Source organism: Halichoerus grypus, chromosome 7 (assembly GCF_964656455.1).
Source record: "Halichoerus grypus chromosome 7, mHalGry1.hap1.1, whole genome shotgun sequence".
NCBI lineage: Eukaryota > Metazoa > Chordata > Mammalia > Carnivora > Phocidae > Halichoerus > Halichoerus grypus.
In genome coordinates this window covers 128,957,358-128,979,506 of record NC_135718.1, presented here as the reverse complement: position 1 = coordinate 128,979,506, position 22,149 = coordinate 128,957,358, and the positions used below count along the sequence as shown (strand labels likewise).

The 22,149-nt window shown below is 57.0% G+C and overlaps 1 protein-coding gene across 10 annotated transcripts in view; it reads right to left on the bottom strand.

Moving 5' to 3' along the window:
- PPFIA4 (PPFI scaffold protein A4) overlaps nt 1-22,149 on the bottom strand; it is a 72,749-nt gene that overhangs the window by 45,527 nt on the left and 5,073 nt on the right. For 6 of the 10 annotated variants that reach the window (XR_013449926.1, XR_013449925.1, XM_036079572.2 and 3 more), the window contains exons 2-15: nt 14,807-15,439; nt 11,335-11,436; nt 10,799-10,963; nt 10,423-10,497; nt 10,109-10,198; nt 9,340-9,531; nt 8,894-9,040; nt 8,488-8,622; nt 6,705-6,788; nt 6,311-6,442; nt 5,959-6,021; nt 5,195-5,286; nt 2,988-3,096; nt 1,250-1,458 (exon numbers count right to left, since the gene is read on the bottom strand). Coding sequence is in view for 8 of the 10 variants with exons in the window: in XM_036079572.2 (XP_035935465.1) it covers nt 1,250-1,458; nt 2,988-3,096; nt 5,195-5,286; nt 5,959-6,021; nt 6,311-6,442; nt 6,705-6,788; nt 8,488-8,622; nt 8,894-9,040; nt 9,340-9,531; nt 10,109-10,198; nt 10,423-10,497; nt 10,799-10,963; nt 11,335-11,436; nt 14,807-15,040 (1,829 nt within the window). In the remaining 2 variants the exon portion in view is untranslated. Of the gene's footprint in view, nt 1-1,249; nt 1,459-2,987; nt 3,097-5,194; nt 5,287-5,958; nt 6,022-6,310; nt 6,443-6,704; nt 6,789-8,487; nt 8,623-8,893; nt 9,041-9,339; nt 9,532-10,108; nt 10,199-10,422; nt 10,498-10,798; nt 10,964-11,334; nt 11,437-14,806; nt 15,440-15,581; nt 15,659-22,149 lie in introns of those variants that run through there. The other 4 variants (XM_036079578.2, XM_078078277.1, XM_036079573.2 and 1 more) reach the window with 3 other exon arrangements.

Here is a 22,149-nt window from a genome sequence, read left to right as displayed (position 1 = left end):
GATCTTCCCACTGCAGCTCAGAAACATTTCTCTCTCTGTCTTGTTAGCTGACTTCATGTAACAAAACTCCCCAGCTCAACAAAGGAGGCGTTTAGTCAGTGGGATACAAACCATCCTGGAAGGCAGAATTCTTGACCTACCACTGACTACGCGGGCCACCTGGAGTCAGATTCTTTGGCCTCAGCTTCCCACTAGACCCAGGCGATGTCCAAGCCAGCCGTCCCCAAACCCAGGTCTTTAACTGACGCTGACCCCTGATGGAGTTTTCCCTGTTCCATGAAAAATGAGAAAACCCACGATAATCCTGTGGGGGAGGGGGGCGTGTGTAGGCAGCCTCAGGCACACGCACACACACGCATGTGTTGATGTGACAATGCCAACTGTCCGTTAGGAGCCGGACTTGTCTTTATTCAGAGTCTGTCTTTCCAACGTGGGGGGTGTTAAAATGCCCTTTCTTTTGCAGAATGGTTGTGATAGGGGACAGCAGTTACTTTTCATGGGTTCCTTTGCAGAATAAAAGTTGGCGGCCCTAGGTTACTATCCTTCTCTCGTGTGTGTGTGTTTTCTTTCTAACTGCTCTGTGAAATCCAAAAGTGTGGGAACCATGGAACCAGATGTCCCATATAGCCCTATAAGCTCTGAGCCCTCTGGCTCAGATTTTTCCTTGCCGCTGGTCACAAACATTCACAAACCTCCTACAAAGGCAGGGTAAAGTCCAGGTCTTGATCGCTTTCCCTGCCACTGGTTTCTGTTTGACACCTCATTAGGGATGGGAGGAATGCTGCAATACACAGAGTATAGACCTGAATGTGAATCCTGGCCCCGCCACTTACTGTGGGGCTTCGGGCAAATCCCTTAAACTCTCTGGTCTCGGTTCCCTTGGCTGAACAATGGGAATAATGCTGCCTCCCCGAGATGCGGGGGCGGACTGACGGGAGCATCTACAAAGTTCTCTCCCTGACGTGGTCTCGGTCGGGGGGGCTCCAGGCTCAGCCGCAGAAGCTGCAGGAACACAGCCTCCCCAGCCCCAGGAGGGGAAATGAAGCCCGAAAAGTCAGGCTGAGGTCTCACCCCTCTCCATCTGGTATGGGGCCTGATGCCCCGCCCGCACAGAGTCCCTAGACTGAGCACTCAGAGGTGCAGCTAGAAAAGACAAGCAGATACACGTAGAATTTGTCCTGCAGTGCCCGAACCTAAAGGGGCCCCTGTCCTACAAGGCGCCTCCCAGACCCTCCGCCCCAGCCCGAACCTGATCTCCTCATTGATGGCATCCAGCTGCTCTTGCAGCATCATGGCCAGGGTCTGGGCATCCGAGTGGCCGCTGGGGGAGACAACATCCACGGAGCCCACCAGACCCCCTGGCTCATCCTCATCCATGTCGGAGATCTCGGGGTCACTGTCAAAGGCAGGAGCGGCTGTGGGGGCCAGCACCCCAGGCAGTGGAGAGGGCTCCCAGTCCTTAGTAAAGGAGGGGAAAAGAGTAGGAATAAGATACACCAGACCGCTGAGGAGCAGGCCCCTCCCCACCTATCCCAGCAGCACTGGCACCTCCTGGGGACTCGTTAAAAGTGCAAAATGCCAGGCCCCACCCCAGACCTACTGATTCAGAATCTGCATTTTAACCAGTTTCCCAGGTGATTTATTTGCCCTTTAGAGTCTAAGAAATACTACCCCAATTCAAGGAGCCAGGTAGCAGAGTGGTTAGGAACAGATTCCAGAAAGAGACTGCCTTGCTTTGAAACCTGATTATTAGCTGTGCAATGGAGGTAAAACTGTTTAACCTCTCTGGGCCTCAGTTTCTTCATCTGTAAAATGGGGACGGTAATAGTACCTACCTACGTTGTAGGTAATGAGAACAGAGTGAGGACATGCATGGAAAGCACTTAGCACAGTGTCTGGCACTATATAAAGGCTATCCCTTTCCATGAATACAAACTCTCAAAGAGTAACTAGATCCAGGGCACCAGAGAAGCCAAGCAGTCCTGTCTGTCGTGCGTCTCCCAGGGTTTCAGCACATCGCAGGACCCTGTACCCAACCCTGAGAAGTGGTGGTCTCAGAAGTCACCCTACAAACCTCTTCAGTGGATAAAGGCCCAGAAGAGGAAAGAGCACAGAAGTGGGCTGAGCGAGCCAGAAGAGCAGGGGGGCCAGGGATAGAGAGGTGCTCTAACCCCATCCTCTAGGACCCAGACCCCCAACTTCCCATTAGGGCTCTTTTCTAGCTCCTGGGCACCTGCTGTGTTCTTATCAACAGAAAGAGGAAAGGGTGAGGGGAGAAAGAGATGCCTTCAGACTGTGACCCCATCAGACTAGGGCTTTCCTAAGGGCAGAGATGAATCCTCCCCCGTCAGGCTAGGAGTTCCCTCCTTCTCCACCCATATCTTGCAGTGCCTTAGAGCATGCAGAGGACCTGGGTTCAGGGCAGAGCATGCTTAACAAGTATGGCGCTGGGATGGAATCACATTTCCCCAGATAGAAGATGAGGTGGGTCCTGGTCCTTTTCTGCCCCGTTCTTTCCTGCTCCCCCTCCCAGCCCCCCAGGCAGTCTCAGCAGGAACGCAAAGCTGCTTCTCAGAAAACTTCAGGTGCCATCTCCCCAGGGCCACTTAAACCTGCCATCCCTTCCTCATCTCCCCCATAAACCACAGCTTGTGTTCCAGAAAGCTGGCCAATTCCATCTCCCACCCTGACGGCCAGAACACACGCCTGCACCCCCAGGCACACGTGCACACGCTTCAGTAGGGCCTCAGGGACTGGCTGGCCGCCCGCCAGCCCCACCACTTGCCCACCAGGAGGCCAAGGCGAGGGGGCACAGCTGTTGCAGCTAACAATGGCCCAACCCCAGGGCTGCAGCTGTTGTCCACACGGGGGTGGGGGGGGATTTGCACCGCACACCAGCCGTCTGTGAAACTGGAGCCAGGCACGCGGCCGAACTGACCCCAAACTCCCTGGGGAGACCCCTCCACACTCACCCCTCCACCCCTCACCTTGGCAGACTCCTCCCGCAGAGCTGAGTAGTGGCGGTGCAGGCTTGAGGGCACGTGGGTGGCTGCGCTCAGGGAGAACCGCACATCCGCTGCACTGCCCATGTGCGACCTTGAGTGGTTGGGGGGGTGCGGGGGGCGGGGAGAAAAGACCAGCCCTGAGGACTGAGAGCCCCATCTCACACCCAAGGTCCAAAGAGTTAAGGGATCTTTGGCTTGGCGAAGAGAAGTCTTAGCTGGCAGAAAGCTACTGGAAATGGTTTAAGGGCTGCCGTGTAAACAAGAGATTCGATTTATTCTCTGGTGCCCCATGGATCAGAATGATCCAGGGGAGAATGTTCTAGGGAAGCAGCTTTTCATTTAACGTAAGAAGCACCTTCGGATGGTAAGATTTGGTTTATGATGCAACTGGTGGCTTTTAAAGAGCTGAGCTCTCCATCAGAGGCATTCAACCCCGGCTCTCGGGCCATCCGACAAGAATGGTGCTGGAGAGCTCCGGGCACTGAGGGACTTTGCAAGGGCGGGTCTCTAAAGGTCCTTTTAATCTCTAGGGTCTTTGTCTCTTCGTCTTCTCCTCAGCAACTTTCCCTGGATTTCCCCATAATCTGGACTGAGTTCCTGGCCAAAATTCAACCCAGGCCGACTCCCTTTCCCCCAGGAAGCTTCAGGAGGCCCTGACACTCTATCAGAGACATGGGCTAGAAAAACCACTTAGATGCCCCCTGGGTTTATTCCAAACCTGAGACTTTAGAATCCCAGTAATGATGCTCTGGAATGTCTGGAAGCCTTCCCTAGTGACACTTCTTCCCTATGATGCTTCCCAGTTTGGATACCATGAGGGGGCCCAGGGCAGAGGGACAGGGCAAGCCTACAATGGATAAGGGAAATGGAGCAGGGAAAAGGGAGTTTCTGCTTATCCCCCTCTTCTCTCCTCCAACTCAGTCCCAATTCCATGATGGGTCCAGTCTTTCTATGGTCAAAGCCAAGAATTCTCAACCATTAAGGAAAGCAAGCAGTGGGAAATAGCTTGGTGCACTCTGAGTCATGAGTCGTATTCATTGGGGGGTGGGGGGGTTCTCTTTGGAGAAACCTATGGAAAGGGAGAAGTCAGAGGGATCCCAACTACTATTCCCTGTCTCTGTTCCCTGCTTCTCTCCATGCTGTCCTAAACAATAATTCCTGATGAACTTGAAGATGGTACTTAAGTCTCTACCACCCCAGACACCCACGGGCTTCTCTTCTTCAGGTTCAATGTCCCTTCCCCTAATGCAAGCCCTACCCCTCCATACAAATGTGTATGTACACATTTCCTGTAACCTCTCTTCAGGGAAATGGATCCCTATTGCCCTGACATAGCAAGAGCATGACTGAAGGGAACCTCAAAGACTCCCTTCTGTGAGACTTTGGTTTGGAGAGAAAACAGCCAGGAGCCATGAACCTTGAGGGGCATCTCCCACTAGTATCCTCAATCTTCACCCTGCCTCTCTGGGCAGAGAAGTGGCGGCAGGACTGAGGTCTGAGTTCAATGTCAATTACTTCACAGAATGTGGAGAAAAATCCAGAAGTTCCCTAAAACATGGACCTAATTCCAGCAGTAGGTGAAAAGCGCCACTCTCCATCTCTTACAATGTTTTCAGAAAAAGGGAGGTCACAACCATGATGTGGCCTCTCAACTTCCAACTGTGAGGAAGTTCTGGATGCCTCATGTCAGTCTCTCGTGCTGCCTTTCTGCCCACTGCCTGCTGCCTGAACCTACATGGTCCTTAACTCTCAGGCATCAATCCTCCAGAGCCCTAAAGATGGTATCTCCGAGGAACTAGAATGAACCAGACACTCTCCATGAGCAAGTCCTGTGGGACATAGGTGAGCAAGTCCTGTAGGAAATAGGTGAGCATGTAACTCAGCAGACCCCTCTCAAGGGCATGTCCTCTTGTCAAGGAATCAGGAAGCACGGCCTGTGTCCCATGGCTCTGGGGAAGGAGCATCCCATCTTTACTTGCCTCTCAGCATCCCTCAGAGGACAGGTGCTCCTTCTACGCTGCCCAAGTGAGCTAGGTGACTTTGACCAAGTTCTGGGAGCCTCAGTGTCCCACCCTGGATAGGAGGAGGACCCTGAGGTCCTGGGTGGTCTTTTGGTGGGAGGAAGTCTCCTTCCTCAGGGTCCATCCAGGACCCCATCCCAGCACGCCCAGCCTCCCGCGCTCCAGTACCTGGAGTGGACGCCATCCACAAACGGCCCCCCTCGACCCTTCAGCTGGTCCACCTCTTGGCGCAGCTTCTCAATCTCTTCAGACAGGCGGCCCTGTGCCAGGCAGACCCGGGGTGGGGGTGGGGCCAGGGAGGGGCGGAGAGAGGAGAGAGGGACAAAGAGGACGGCAGAGTTGGGGAGAAGCAGAAGAATGTACTGCAAAGTCCAAAGCCAGGGGCCCCCGGCCAGGCCTACAGACAACACCGAGAGAAGAGGTCCAACTGGAAAGTGAGCAGAAGGGTGGGCAGCGGGCAGGCAGAGGGGCAGGGCCAGGAGAGGGTCTGTCTTGGTAAGGATGCTACTGGAATAGGGTTTGCTGAGCCCTCACCACCACACAAATGCATGGCGACGGAGGCTGGACAGCTGAGGGGAGCAGGGTGCCCACCCAAACCTCACAGACGGGGCTGAGGCAGGACCAGTGACGAGTCCCCTCAGAATCACCGGACGTCTCCTGCCTCACCTGGCCTGAGGCCCCAACAAATCGTGCCCTGGGCCCTGCCTCTGCTGCCCACCCTATGCCCTATGCTTATGGCCTCCGTTTCTTCTTTACATGTGGGTGGCGATGCATCCACCGTGCCGGGCGCTAGCGAGGATCAGCGAAATCACGTCTGTACACAGACTAGCGTGGTGCTGGGTGTCAGAGCAGCTGCATGAAACACAGGCATGTTCCTTCCTCACCGCAAGCCCGGCCCTCCCAGGCCGGCGGGCTGGCCAGCAGCTGGGTACCTTGTGATGGTGCTGCTCCTCGATCTGCCGCTGGGAGCTCTCCAGCTCCTGGATCAACGTGTTCTGGGGGAGAACAGCTGGGAGCTAGGGACCCCGCCCCGGTTCCTCTACTCCGGCGCCGGCCCGCGCCTTCCCCTCCCTGCCCCCACTCTCCAGGCCAGCCCGCCCCTCCCCACCCCTCCTGCTCCTCCCTTCTCCAGCCTCCCCAGGTCCGTCCACCCAGGTCTACGTCCCAGACACGCCCCGCCCCGGACTAACCTCTCGCACCCCAACTCCTCCCCTCGGCTACACCCACACCCTCGCCCCGCCCACCCTGGCAGCCCCGCCCACCCAGGCCCGCGACCCACCGCACCTTCTCCTCCAGGGCGGCCATTCGCTCCTTGAGGTGCAGCTGCAGGCGCTCGTTGGACTCGCTGAGCAGCCGGTCCACGGTGTCTGACAGCCGCTTGTTGTGGTCCTCGTTCATCTTCTCCCGCTGGCGTACCTGCAGAGCCGGCACACCTGGTCCCAGGTCACCCCAGGGCCGCGCATTCCCGCCTGGCTGCACCCCACTCACCTGTCCCCTACTCGTCCTCCCGGAGGCCCTCTCTCCAGCTCCCCGGACCACCTCCTGCGGCCCCTCTATGGCTCTGTCCCTGGCCAGGCCCCTCCCAGCTCCCACTCTTCTCAGGCCTGTCCACACGCCATCCTGGGAGGCTGCCCTGGGGACAAGGAGGGGGCCTGAGAGCCCAGCGCGGTGCTCTCACCCTCGCCAGCTCCTGGTTCTTCTCCTCCAGCTGCCCCTCCAGCTGCCGCAGGTGCTCCTCAATGCTGCCGTGCCTTTCTTCAGCCTGGAGGTGGGCACAGGTCAGTGTGGCCTGTAGATCCCCTGCCCTCCTGCTCAGGCCCCGCATCCCACACACCCTGTGCCAGGGGGCTCTTCGGGGTTCAGGGCCTCAGTACCAACGAAGCCCAGCCCTCGGCCTCTCACCCTGGAGCAGAACTGCCAGCACCACTGCCCTTCTTCCCAAGCACTCTCTCCTCCCTGCCAAGTGTTCTTCCTGCTCAGGGCCTGCCTTAAAACATCCTGGGGCTGGCAGCCCAATGGACTCCCCACTTCCAGAAAAAATCTCCACTTGAAAGCAAGAGCTACCATAAATCTCCTCTATGCCTCCAGGTAGATGGACCTGCACTTAATATGAACGCAAGCCAGACTGCCTGGGTCCAAATCCCGGCTCCCTCTCTTCCCCTGTGTGTGACGTCGGGCAGGTTATTGGATCTCTACGTGCCTGAGTTTCCTCAACTGTAAAATATGGAGAGTAACAGCCCCTATGCCCGTTGGACCATTGTGAGGACTACATGAGATAATCCATGGCAAACACTTAGGACGCAATAAACACTCAGCAAATGCCAGCCATGGTTATTACCCACCCAGGCAGAGTGGGCTCCCTTCCACTCACATGTCTCCAGAGATGGAAACCCCATGTCTCAGCTGGCAAGATATTCCAGACTAGCACACAGCCTACAGTCAGGAAATCCCTCCTTAAAGCCCCCTACTATGACTCATTTGAACATCTGAATCACTTCAGCCCATCCCCTCCTGTCAGTTTAGGGAGATATGAAAGCTGACAGCTCAGCATCCCACACGTGGCATCCTCTACTGCACTTAAACCCAGCACTGCATCCCTAGGAGCGAGAAAGACCTTTGACACCACCAAGTCTAACCCTATCATCATAGAGATGATGACATGCTCAAAGCAGCCAGCCTCTATCCTCCAGAGGCTCCGGGGCCTGCTGCTTACTCACTGCTGATTTCCTTCTCTCCACGGGTTGGGGGAGGGTAGCTATGGTGACCCCACGTGAGGCCCCCCCGAAAGCATCCAACCCACTGCAAACACTCCTAAATGCTCTTGATTAGCCCACCGCATGTCTAGGTGCGTGCATTTACCCAGCTCTTCCAGCTCCAACAATGATCTCAGCCTGCCTACCTCTTAGAAATTATTCCTCCATAAAGTTAACTATCCATCAGGTACAAATCTATCCCCTTTTATTAATCCTAAAGCTGCAGCCTTCAAGCAACCAGAGTTGGTCCCTAGATCCAGAATGCTTCAGTTTGATGGAGAAAGGCATGCTCGGCCTGCGCTCCCACTGCCCACCCCCCACCCACTTTGATCCTCTCTCCTCCTGGATTTCATCTTTCCAGAGATGAAAGTCCTAATTTTTCCACTCCAGCCCCCAACAAAAGCTAGTATTAACACAATAGTGTAAATGATCATCAAAACACTTTGCTTCGGCAAAGTCTCGTCTACTTCTCCGTGGACTTCTGCAGCCCTCCTCAGGAGACCGTCACTTCGCTGAGGGCTGATGAGGGCAGGGATTACTCTTCCAACAGACGGACACAGACAGGGTGCTTCCCGGAGTCGTGCAGTGAGAGGCAGTTTCCTGGCTCCCAGCCCTGCGTGCCTCCCACTCTCTCCACGCACCGCCTGGCTCCGTAAGAGCTCGGGAAGCAGACCCAGAGGCAGATCCCGGGGCTCTGGGCCCGCTTGCCTTGGTGAGGGCTGCAATCCTCTGAGCCAGCTCGGCCTCCACCTCCGGCAGCGTCTCGGCCTTGCGCATCGTCTGCTGCAGCTTCTGCTCTGCCGCCTCCAATAGCTCCTGCAGGTGCCGGGCCTTCTCCTCACACTGGCACCGTGGGGGGGGGCCGCCAAGAGTCAAGAGGGAGCCCCAAACCTCCCCCACCTCCTGGCCCCGCCTCAGGAGGGAGCAGGTGACAGGCCAGACGAGCCAAGGACAACCTGGTTCTTGGCTGCCCACGATGCACGGCCTCCCCTTTCCCAAGGGGACCTGGAGGGCCCCCGGGGCTCCTGGGCCACCAAGGGAAGGTTCCAGCACGATCATCAGGACCGCCAGGGTCAAGTACAGTGCCTGCCCCCACACCAGCGGGAGGAGTTACCTGGCGGTGCAGGGACTCCTTATTGGCCAGCTCATTCTCCAGTTTGTCATTGAGGTCATGGATGGACGTGGCCTCGCGCTGTGCAGCCAGGTAGCGCTTCTCTAGTGTTGTGATTCTCTCCTCCATGTCTTCCTTCTGAGCCAGAGCCTAGGGCGGGAGAAGAGGGGACGGGAGGGAAGGGCATCAGCTTCTCCCTGCCCCCATCCTACCTGCACCTCCCCTCCAACGCCTGGCTGCCTGTATCCTCCCCATGCCTCCCTGCCAGTTTCTGACCTTGACCCAGCCCTCCCGCTACTCCTCTGCACAGTGGACCCCAGTGTTCAGTCTTAAGCTCCCCAGCCCCGGCCTACCCCTCCCTCCAGACCTAGGGCATCCTAGCAGCTGCCCTCCGGAGTGCTGAGTGCCCGCATGCAACCAGATGGGGGCGGGCCGGGGCCCTAGCTCACCTCCCGGAGGTCCCGCTGATGCTTGCTGCCCAGCTCCTCCGACTTGATGAGGTCCCGGCGGGCCGTGCCCAGGTCCTCCTCAAGCTCGGCCACTGTTGCCGTCAGGGTGACCAGTCGCTCCCGAGCCTGGCTCAACTCAAAGTTCTGCTTCTCCAGGAGCTCCTGCAGCTCCTCTACCCGGCCCGTGTCATCCTCCAGGGACAGTGAGCCATCAGTCAGTCATCGGGGCCCAGGGCAGCCCGCGCCCCTGGCCCACCCCAGGGACGGCACCCAGAGCAGATCACAGCTCCGCCTCCAAAGTCCGCACACACCTCCAGCGCCACTGTCCTTCGTCTGGGCCCCAGGAGCTCGCTCCAGACGGGGACCAAACAAAACACCCTTGCTCCCCTGCGTTTCTTTTGAAAAACAGTAGTTTCTAGTTTACCTGCTGTCTCAGAATCTTGTAACCCAGGAAGGGGCATGACTAAGGGAACAAAGGCTCGGGGAGAGAAAAGGGATCTGGCCTGACGCTGACACACAAGGTAGATGGCGCCTAACCCTTCAAGTGGACGACATATTACGTGCCTAGCAGCATGTAGGGTACACACACAAAATATCTGCCGATTTCTTCGCAGATGGGGTGGGGGAAAGAAGGAAAGAGACATTGGAATATTGGAGAAAGCCCCAAATTTCATTCAAGCATTTGCTCGCCTGAACGAATTCAGGGTGGGGCCCTCGCGTCCCGTCTGGGGGCGACCCTGCCCCTGCCACGCAGGTCCCTGTGACCCACCTTCCACAGGCGCTTCGGTCCCAGCTCCACAGTCCCCTCCTCTTCTGCCACTCCCTCCCGAACCCCGGCCCCCTGCTGCAGGGCAGACACCTGTGGGGCACACCACCCAGGGCAGTGAGTCAAAGAGAAGAGAACTTCCTGTTTATTCCAGACCCTTCTGAGTCCCCTGCCTCCTCCCAGCCTCGGGTTGGCTAGCGGTCTCCAGCCATGACCGGGGAAGAAATCCAATGCACAACAGAGTGGGGCAAAGCAGTGAACCCTCCTTGGCTACCGGGAGCTGCAGTCTGCAGGTGGAGGGTGGGCAGGCAGCTTACCTGCTGGTGGGCCCCGGCGAGCTGCTCTTCCAAGGTGGTGACTCGCTCCAGGGCCGCCCGGAGCCGCTCCCGCACCTGCCAGAGGGAAGGGGGGGATGGATGAAGACACAGGGACCCCACGGGACTCAAGCTGCAGGAGCCTGGCTTGATCTACCAGCACTGGGGCATAAGGCAAAGAGAGGGGCCTGCCAAGAGGCACATCTCTGAGCGGGAACCTAACAGGAGGACCTGGAAATTAGGCCGGTGGGAGGAGGGGCCAGTTGCGAAGCTAGAGGGCAGTTTTCCCTCAACACGGGGTGCAGAAATCGCCGAGGAGGGACACACGGAGGCGAGGCTGGATGGTGGGGTGGGCCAAGCGGCGGGCCCCGCCGGCTACCTTCTCATCCAGGGCCTTGTGGTGCTCGAACAGCGACTTGAGGGCCTTTAGCACCTCCACCTCACTGGAGACCCCGGAAGGCGACTGGGCCTGGCGCTTCACCACAGTCATCCGCAGCGACCGCTCGTGGCGGGACACCAGGCACTCCAGATGTTCCAGAAGCAACTGGCAGGGCGGGGGGCAGGGCAAGAGGGAGGACTGTGAGTACGTGCCCCAGAGGCTGGAAGCAGGGCCCACGTGCCCGCCGAGGAGCCATGAGTGGGGCCGTGCGCACCGTTGTTAAAATGTTGAAATGCTTCATGCTGGTAAACTGCCGCTGCTCCAACTGAATACCTTCCCCAAGCCAGCAACCCTGGCCTCTGTCCTAGGACCCCGACCTTCCCAGGGCCACCCCCATCTACGGGTGGAAAAACCTAGCACCGACCCCAGAACATAAGACAGGAAGAGGTCAGCATGGGGCCTGGGATGGGCCCTGGCCACGCCCTTGGTCAGGGGCTTCGCCCCCCAACACACACACACCAGGTCACCCCACTTACCCTTGTGTTATTCCGCTCTGCTTTCAGCTCTGATATCTCTTCCTCCCTTTCTAGAAGCTGTTCCCGACACATGCTCAGCTCCCGGGTTAAGGTGGCAAATTCCTGAAAACCCCCAAGGCCCCTGAGTGCTCGAGGATTTGCCCCCTGACCAGTGTCCTGCATGCCCACATCAGTGGTGGGATCTTCTCACGCATCCCTTACTTCTGGCACCTGCTCCCAGAACAGCCCCCACCCATCCATATTGCAGGGCTACAAGCCGCAGCTAACATGCGTGCCCCCAGAGGGGTCCCCGTCTCTGGGGCCTCCGTGCACTCCAAGTATGTGTTAGGGTACACGGGGACAGAGGTGGAAACAAGAGTGAGAGAGTCACCTAATCTGCTCTGCAGCCCCTTCCCCCTCAAGCCAACAATATAACCCAATTAGATCTTTTCCCCTAGTTTGTATTTCTGTTTAATGACATTATCCTTTAGAAACAGACGGAGGGGAGTCTCACCTCTGGTTTGGCATGGTGAGGTCCCGACAGAGACTGGTGGATATTAGACAAGGAAGAGAGGCGGCTTTGAAGCGAGTGCCCCAGGGAGCTCCCTCCCACACCCTCCCCAGGGCTTTGCAAGCTACAGGTGGCCGGTGAAATAAGGACCCACGTATGTGAAAGCAAGGGAGCCTGCAGACCTGCCCGGCCAGCCATGTGGCTCTAGCGCACATCCCAGGGATCCCCGCTTCCTTAGTCCAGGGCTGCATCCTGGTGCCTGATGCCAGGGCACTCGCTCTGGCCTTACCGAGTACCCGTGCTCAAAGTGTCCCTTCGAGGAGCCCTGCTCCCACACTGTCAGGCCCAGACACGCAGAGACACGTTTCCAGCCCACCCATCTCAGTCAGGACCAGCGTACAAGGGTGAGAGGCTGGCCCCACAGTTCCAGGTCCATCGTATCCTATTTATTCAAGCAGACATCACCTCATTCCAGAAAAGTTCTCAGAGACGTGGCCCAAACTCTGTGGATGCCCAGGGTCTGGGAGTGACTGAACGGTGGCTGCAGTCCTCTCCGAACTGAAGCCTCCTTCATCCACCAAGGACTCATGACTGAAGGAAGAATTCCAAAGCAACCCCCTCTTATCGCTCCAGATCGGGCAACAGAGGACAAGAAGGGCTGTGGGAAGGGGCCAAGGGACCCAGGAATGCCAGAGCCTGAGAAGCCTCAGACCTCTAACCCTGTTCTTTGATTATTGCCTTTCTGTCAAGGCCATGGCCAAAGGAGGCCAAACATCTCACCCCCAGAAAGCCAGGCCTAGCCCCAGTGCTGCTCCACTCCTCAGGTTCACACACACACACGCACGCACGCACCACAAACACACACATTTACTCTCACACGCACACACACTCATTCTCACACATACCCACTCACACACGCACCACGTACACTCGCTCACACTCACACACAGTCTCTGTCACACACACACACGCACACACACCCACTCACACGCACCACATACACTCGCTTACACTCACACACATTCTCTCTCTCTCACACACACGCACGCACCACGTACGCTCGCTCACACTCACACACATTCTCTCTCACACACACACTCACACGCACACACACACACACACACACACTTATACCCAGAGACAGGACTCGGCACGCCCCTAGCCCCACACCATGACGCCCCCACCAAAGGACCTGTGCTCTGTTCCCCCCCCCGGGCTCCCCACCCCAGGACATCTGCCTCCTCCCCAACTCTAGCCCATCTGACACACTGCTGCCAGGACAATCTCCCAAAGCACGGCGTTGTCCACAATGTTGAATAGAAGCTTCCTATCCTGGTTTTCAAGTTTCTCTCTCATGGTTCCTTTTCATACATCCTAAGACCTGGTCAACCTGGGTCACCTGCTATGTCCAATCACCAGCAAGCCATCCTGATTCCATACCATTGCTCAGTGGGCTACCTCCCCCTGGAAAGCCCAACCCTCTGTCACCACCTGATGAAATCACATCTATCTTTCAAAGCCTGTCTCAAAGGATACACCTCCTTGGGACCTTTCCAGACTCCCCCGTGGAAGGCTGTCTCCCTCCTCTAAGTACTGTCTGGAACAGAGCTCAAGAGCACCAGCTTAGGAGCCCATCATTCAACCACAAGTACTATGAGCACCGACCATGTACCAGGTCCTGTGCTCCCCCCTGGGGACACAGTGACAAGAAAGACATAATCCCTGCCTTCCTGCAGCTCCCAGTGTGGGGCTGGAATCAAATCCCAGCCCTGTCCCGTTAGCTGTGTGACCTTGGTCGAGTTACCTAGCCTCTTTGAAGCTCCGCCTCTATCTGTAAGATAGAAGTAGAGGCCTCCCTCCCGTGTTGCTACGATGACTAAATGAGCCAATGTATGGAAAGCACTTAGCACAAATGACTTTTACCATCGATGCTGTTTTAACAACCTTTGAGGCCACTCTTCTCTTCCCCTGCCTGGTCTTCCGATCACTCGGCTTTTTATCTATCTCCTTTCTAGTCTGTGAGCCCCAAGGGCAGGGCTTGGCTCCTTCAATCTATGGCTTGTTCGGGGCATCGTGAACCCCATTCTCCAGCAGGGCTCCATATCCCTGTCGATGAAGCATTACGAGACCCTGCCCCCATAACTTCTGAGCCTTGGGCAGGAGCTTTCTGCAGCCCACCTGGGTTCACCCTGATTCTTCTCCCCACATGTGGGGAAAAGGCATGTGTGTGGCTCCTCACGGCTGCCTCCCCGGTCCCAGCAGCAACCCCCACTCCCATACACACACACACAAGATGGGCAACTGGCTAATCTCCTCAAGCATCACCTTCCATCATTTGTAAAATGGAGATGATGGTGGTAATAGTACCAACGTCATTGCTGTGAGCATTTAGCAAGGTAAACTGCGCACAAAGTGCTTAGTACACAGACAACACACAGAAACAGTGACTATCATTGCTAGCAGTAGTGTTAAGGAGGGCAAGACAGGTGTCAAGATACCTGGCTTCTAGATTCAGCTCTGCCTAGAATTTTCTATGCAACGCCTCTTGTTTTTCCCATCTGTGCAATAATTGGTGGACTAGATGATCTCCTAAGGCTTCTCCATTTCCACCCTCTGCTTCCCCACCCACCACCTCCAAGAATAGGGCGCTGATGAGGTGCAGGCAAGGCAGAGGTGCCTTTCCAGTCTAGGGTGCCACCTGCTGGCCGCATGGGCTCACTGCAGTGGGCCGCTACGGCTGGGTTTTCTTCCAGCACCAAAGTCCATCCCCTTCTCCAGGTGAAGCCAATTCCAGGCTGAGGAGCTTGGGACTGACAGGGAAAGGACCCATGTAGGGAGATGAAGGAAAGTTAAATGCTCTGTGAATTCCATTTGTTGATATGCAAATAGATGCAGATAAGCTGAGGGCCCAGAGTACGCCGGGCTGGGCCGGGCTAGGGGAGAGTGCAGGGGCTGAGGGAGGTGCAGACAATGTGGCCTTACCTGGGGGAGGGCGGAGTTAAGGTGGCGCTGGAGCTGGTCCCGTTCATGCAGGGCGTCCTGGAGCCGGCTCTGCGTGGCCACCAAGGTCTCCTGACTCTCCCGAAGGGACTCCAGCAACTTCTCCCGCTCATCCAGCATGTTCACCATCAGCTGCTCGAAGTTGGCGTCAGCGTCGGCGCCGTGGGGGGGCCCCAGGGGGTCCCCCTCATTGATTGTGGGCATCACCTCACACATGGTGGGGGTGGGCAGGGCCTTCTCAGCGTCGGGGGACAGGGGAGGAGTTCACAGGATTGGCACGTCCAGGGGGACCCAGTGCATGGGTCTCAGAGCAGGCAGCGCCAGGCGAGTGGACAGGTGGGCAGGGGCTTCTCCCATGGCATCAGTTGCCCTTGCTCTGAAAGGGGCCTGGTGCCCGGGGCGCCCCTGTGGAATGGAGCCAGAGGGCCTGGCTTAACCTCTCAGGGCTGGGGCTGGGTGCCCTATGTCCCCAGACAAGCGGGCAGCAGCCGAGTGTGGCCATGACAGGCAGACGGAGCAAGGCTGGAAGAGGGCCCTTCGCTCAGGCTGAGTGCTGGAGCCTGGCCGAGTCCCAGCTGGGTCTAGCGACACCCATCGTTGCTGGAGGGCAGCGGTCTGTGGAAGAAGAGCCTGCCGTGAGGACCAGCTGAGTAGAGAAGGGCATCCAGGGGCGGGGGTGGGGGCAGGAGACAGGACCCGGACCAGCGGGTGGGGGAGGAGAGGGAGGGGTTGGCACATGGCCCTGCTCCAGGCTTACTCACTCAGACGGCGCCTTCCTTACTTCTCCCAAGGAATGCACGAGCCCGCTGCCTGCCTAGCCTCTGCCTCCCGCTCTCCCCACCCCCAGCTGTCAGAAGTGCAGCCGCAGTGGAGTGGTTCCCCACCCACGTGCCTCACTGGCCAAATATAGAAATGATTCAGTCAGTGGCAAGGGAGCAGCCAGCAGGCTGCCCAGAGTCCTCCTGAGACCAAGGGGTGGGAAAGTGGGGGGCGGGGGAATAGGGTCTCTGCCCCCACCATGGCCTTCTCCCCAACGCTTAGGCCCAGGTAAGCACAGAAAGGGTTAAAGGGCTCTTCGTGGATGGGAGTCCACACCAGGTGGGCTAGTAGGGTCATAGGAAACAGGAGCAGGGTGGCTCCTACCCTGACCACTGACACAGTCTGGTTCCTTGGAAAGGCATGGGCTGGACCCTGGGGTGGCAGACAGCCCTGACCTGCTCCATGCCCATCATTTGGAAAAGAGGCTCTGGCTCAAACTATCCCCACCCCTGAAACCGGGTAAAGAGCAGGCTTCCATGCTGAATTCATGGCCCACCACCTCTGTGTTGGAGCAGGAACTGAATGATGCGAAGGAACCTGGGGTCACGCGGGGGTACGGGGTGTCACTCTCCTGATGTGCACGGGCCCCGGCTCATGGCTGGGCATCTTCTGTGTAATTGTCCATTGCTGGCACTGCCAGCTGTCACCAGCTAGGGCGGTTAGCGTGTGCACAGTCTGGCTCATGTGACTCCTTGAGCCTGGCACAGGGAAGCCCAGTGATCAGAGCAAACGAAGGTGTGCTGGGGAAGGCGGCTGCAGCTGGGGGTTTCTCTGCCCGCCATCGGCCTCCAACCCCCCTGGCCACTGCTGGAAGGCCAGCATTTGATCAGTTTTCAGAGGAAGCTGTCTTCAGAGCTCCTGCTGCATGAGAAACAGGACGAAAGGCCGCCAGCACAGCCCTGGGCACACAGGAGATGCTCCATAAATGGTGCTTTCCTCCCTTCCCTCCTCTCCCCATTTGGGAGACACAGGGACACCCCGCAGGTGGCCGACCGGGCAACAGGCAGGCTGGGACGGTCAGGGAGGGGACAGGAGGTATCGGGACCCAACGTGAGGAGTCAGAACCTGGGCAGCCCCCAGCCTGTGGCAGGGCTGAGCCCAGCAGGGGAACCAGAGAAGGGTCAAGCCTCCTCCACCTGAACCTGTCATCCCCCCAGCCGCCGCCCCCCCGCCAAGTACTCAGGATCCAGGCAAAATGGGAGCAGCAGGAGGGAGGCTGGGGAGGAATGTGGGCCTGGATCCGACACAAGCTAGAGCACCAGCTTGAGAGCTCCTGAGCTCACCCCCACAGCCCTTCCCAGAGGGCCCAGGAGTTCAGGCCGGCACGGGGGTACGCCCACACACGCATACAGGCAGACGCAGAACCCTGGGGACCTGGGACATATGCGTGCGGCCACACACATGCTCCCAGACAGACTAGACACAGACACTAACCCAGAGGATCCTTTCCCCAAGCTGGACAGCCACTGTGGAGGGCAGGGTCCCAGCAAATGACAGAGGTGAAAAGTAGCACCCTGATCTGCACCCTCCCTACCTCAACATCCCCGCCCCACAGAGCAGCAGGGAGTGGACAGGACGGGCTGCCAGCCCAGTCTTGCCAGGACTGGTAACTCACTGGTGCTGATATCAGCAATTCCTCCGGTTCTCCCACCCACTGTGTCCAGGACCCTTCACCCTGAATGCTCCGATCTGTGAGGCTGAACGCCACGATGGCCCCCCCAGACCTCTCCAAGCTCATCAGCAGCCAGGCCCTCATTCCTCCCACTCCCCCACCCCACCCCAGGAAAAAATGAGAGAGCAGGAGTGAAGGCCAGGCTGGGGAAGGGGCCCGTTGTGGCAGAATCTGTCCTTTGGAGAAGAGGATAGCGTGCTCAGGAACTCAGGGGCCTGGGAGCAGCCTCAGCCCAACAGATCCCCAGGCATCCCGCAGTGTAGTGTAGAGCTGGGACTCTGAACACCTAGGCTGCAGTTCTGCCACCGATCAGCTGGATGACCTTGGGCCTGTCACCACCTACTGGGAGCTCTGCTGTCAGACAGAACCCATGACCCTTGTTCTGCCCACCCTCAAGGGAGGAGATCACAGATAACCAGAGGCTGGCAAAGCAGAAAGCAGTGCAGGATCGCAGGAGCGCATGAACGACCATGAGTGGTGGGCAAAGGCAGGCCTATGGGAGGGGTGGTGCTAGCTCCTTACAGGGAAGGGGTTGGGAAATTCTCAGGAAGGGAGAACAGACCTCAGGCCGCCCGCGGTAATGTGCTAGCTATTGGGTCCAACTTGGCCTCCCCAAATCCTCCTGATCATTCTGGCAACAGAGAAGTTGGCTGCCACCATCCCTTTCCCAGCCTCCCTCCCAGCCAGGTGCCAGGGAGCCACTCTGCTTCCCCTAGTGAAATGGCATCGTGGAGAGCAGACTGAGGACGAGCCCGAGGGTGCTGCCAGGCAGATGCCCCGAGATGGCTGGCCGGGGCCCCCCCACCCTGGCCCCGCTGGTGCAGCATGGAGAGCAGAAGGGAGCTCTAGGGCAGCCACGCAGGGACACCTGGCTCCTTCTGGCTCCGGGGCCAGCTTTAAATAGCACAATTATCATCTCAGCCTAACAGAAGTCTCCTCGACTCCTGCACCATTTCTAAGTAACATTCCCAGGTCCTGATTCCGAGGCAACAGCTACCAGCCCCCAAAGTGAGCATTTGAGGGGCTTTGCCAGTGAGGAGTGTGGGGAGGCTGTGAAACAGAGGGAGGGGGCTCCAGAGAGAGCAGACATGGGGGTGAGTGTGCATGTGCGTGCGCATGTTGGGGGCGGGTGTCAGACCCACACCAGGTGTCTGGCAAATCGGAGGCCTCTCTGGTTTCTCAAAAGTCACCCCCATCTCTTCCCCGCAAACAGGAGGGTTGTGCACTTGGGTCTGATGCTCTGGCCAGCCACACACGTGCACGCATACATGAGCGCGCGCGCGCGCGCACACACACACACACACACACACACACACGGGCTGGCTCCCCACTGCCCTACCAGATGGCAGGCTGGCCCCACTTTGGGGAGGGAGCTCGTGGAGGCCAAAGGGCCAGGGCAAAGCTGGCTGGCGCTGTGCTCATGTGAGGGGGCCATGAGCTAGGCAAAGAGGGGGTGTCAGGGTGGAAGCCCCCCGGAGCGATGAGGTAAGAGAGGAGGGCTGTGCCCCCACTTGACCGGAGGAAGGGAGGTATTTTCCTCCAGGAAAATAATACCGATTATGAGAGCAGCTCTGACTTATTGGCTATTTACCGCATGCCAGGCGCTGTGCTATCTGTTGTCATATATTCACTTACTTTAATCCTCACAATTCCTCGCAAGGAAGACTCAATTCTTCCCACTCCGCAGATGTGAGGACTGGGTCTCAGAGTCATGTGCCCAAGTCTACAGAGCTGTGAAGAGGAAGAACTAGGATTCCATCCCAGTCTGTCTGACTCCAAGGAGGGGATGGAGGTTGAGAAAGGGGAAGAGCGGCCATGACTCCTTCACGATTTCTCGCCCTCGTCCAAGGCCATGGCAGCCTAGGGACCGCTCATCTCGGCCCTCCTCCACCCGTCCCCCCGGGGAAGGAAGATCTCTGCACAGCTGCCACCATGCTCCCGAGCAGCCACTTTTCCACCGGAAGCGACCCACGCCCAAGGCCTCAGCCGCCATCCCCCTGAATCTCTCCCTCAACCCCATCCCCCGTAGGGGCTCCAAACTGAGTTGTGAGCAGTCCCCTGGGCCCCGCACACCACACCACATTCCTGCAGGAACTGCAGAAACAGCCCTGGGCTCCCCTCACCCTGCGTGGTTTTCAGATACTACAGTCCCAGGGCAATGACGTTCAGCAGCCACTCTCCTTCCCTCTAACCCAGAAGCTTCTCCTCCCCCGTCCCTCTCCCTGTTCAGCCCACCACCCCAAAAAGCCTTGCCCTCACTCTTCCTCTCCTCTGAGAGCCCAGTGAGCCTCCTCCTCTGTTACTCCCTACCCTGCTCACTGTCATGCTCCCTGGACTGACTATGGCTCACGACCTTCTAGCATCTCACCCAGCCTGCCTTAGTCTCCCCTTCCATGTCAGCCTAAGGAACTTCCCATCACCCTTCTAAGCCCACCTCAAACACTACTTCATCCATGGAGCCTTTTCTGATTCCTCCCTAGGTAAGATCGACCCTTCCATGGACCCAGCACGGCCCTTTATTCCTACCTCTCTCTGTGACACATCATCTCAACTGAATACTCAGAGGTGAGAACCATGTCCTACTTATCTTTGGACGCTCCAACGCACGGTCACAACACACATGGAACTGAACAGACACACGTGACAGGGTCGTCTCTGGGCAGGCCATGCCTGCCCAAGTTCAAAGAAGAGGAACTCCAAAATGGTAAAAACTGGCTCAAGGCCTGGGAATAGGTTCATTTATCTTGCCCTCTGAAAATTAAAGCTTCTTGAGAGCAAGACAGGGGCCACTCCTGCTTTGCAAGGCAGACTCTGGAGCAGACTGATGGGTCTGAATGCTGACTCCTCCACTGACCACTCATGTGACTCAGGAAAGATACTTACTCTCTCTGAGCCTCAGTTCCTCATCTGTGAAATGAGCCCAGAGGGGATGATAGCAATGCCCACCTCAGACAGCTGATGAGGATCGCTGGAGTTAATGTACACAGAGGGCTGGGGTCCCGGCCCAGCGTTCAGGGGTAACTCTTAGCACCTTAGGCTCCTAAGGCACCTCAAGGCCGGGCCCACTCTGAACACAGTAAGAAAACTAAAAATCCATATAGCTAGGGGAAGCCACCGCCAGAGGAAACCTCTTGGAAAAGCTCTCCTGACAGTTTCTGATGGCTGCACAAATCCCTTCAAAAGCACCCAGTTCTCCAGGCCCCCGAAAAGACCAGCAGTGAGACTTTATCTCTCTGGGCTTCGGGTTCCCAAATCTGGAAGATGAAGGTCATAACACATAACACGCTCTAGTGATCTTCTAGGTCATCATGAGGGTCCAAGGAGATAAGACAGAAACTGATCTGAGGAGTATAAAATGCTACCAAAGGACCCGTGGGCACCGACGGCCACCCAGGCCCTCCATGTCCTCATGCCGCGCACATTCAAGTAGGCACAGGGAGCGAGGTCTCTAACAGGCTCCCCTGGGCCTGTTTCTGTGAAGCCCATCTCCCCAGCTGCTCCCCAGAAGTTAGGTTTGGGCCACTTCTTCCCGAGACATGGTCTCCCACTTGGGTGAGCATACGACTTACTGTCCAAACAAGGCCCTTCTTGAGAATGAATGGAGGCACTGTGAACAATCACACCAGGACTCAGGTGTAAACTGAGACACACCTGGCTGTATGGTCACCCTCACTATCACCACCCCAGGGGGACTAACGTCAAAGGCTAGTGGGGAAAGGAGGACTGGGAGTCTCTTCTTCTCATACTTCCTCTTCTAAAATACCCAAAAGTAGAGCCATCACAACTACCTCTTTAAATGAAGATGGGAAGGGGCACCTGGGTGGCTCAGTCAGTTAAGCATGTCTGCCTTCGGCTCAGGTCATGATCCCAGGGTCCTGGGATCGAGCCCACATCGGGCTCCCTGCTCTGCGGAGAGCCTGCTTCTCCCTCTGACCCTCCCCTGCATGCTCTCTCTCTCTCTCTCTCTCTCTGTGTGTATCAAAGAAATAAATAAAATCTTTAAAGAAATAAAAGAAGACAGGATTTGCAGACTGAGAGAGTACCTTTGGGGGCTGCTCAGGGACGATGCCGTGGCACAGAGGGGAGGTAAAAGCAAAGGACTCCGAACTCCCTTTTCTTAATTTCCAAATCTGTCAATGTTTCTGAACATCTGATTAAGGTTTCATTTGTATAAAAGGGTTCCAACTCTAAAAAGCATTGTAAGTTAAAGTACTGTCTCCAGAAGGCCCCTGTTAAACAAACACACCTGTTCTCTCGGAGAGTCTGCACATCAGTGCCACAGGGCGGTCAGCCTGAGAAGGCTGCACAGGTGACACTGGGGGCCACCGACTGCTTCCCATATTCTAAAGGTCTCCCAGAGATCATATACTTGCATCAACCAAGATGAAGCCCGCACCCCTGAACACAGCACATGGCTTTGGCTGAACTTACCTCATTAAGTTCAGTAACCCTAGCCAACTTCTGCTCATCAGAGCCATTGGTTAATCCTCATATATGTCCTTACAAATTGTTTGCAAAAGAAGAAACAAAGTAATCAGTGTGGCATATTTGGAGAATAAAAATCTTTCAAAACTAGGGGTCCAAAACTGTGGGTCAAATATGGTTCTTCTGGCATTGAAAAAAAAAAAGCTCAGAAGTCTCTGCATTAGTAGATCAGCCCATAGATTAGGGAGCTGCCCCATAGCGGAAACCAGAGCCGCCCGGAGGGGCGTCAGGAACACAAGAGGGAAGTGCTGTCAGGTGCCAGGGCATGAAAGGCCCAGAGTACTCAGAACTGCGTCATAAAGTGTGTGTGTACATGGTCACAGAGGGTGTGGGGGGTGGTTATGAGAGA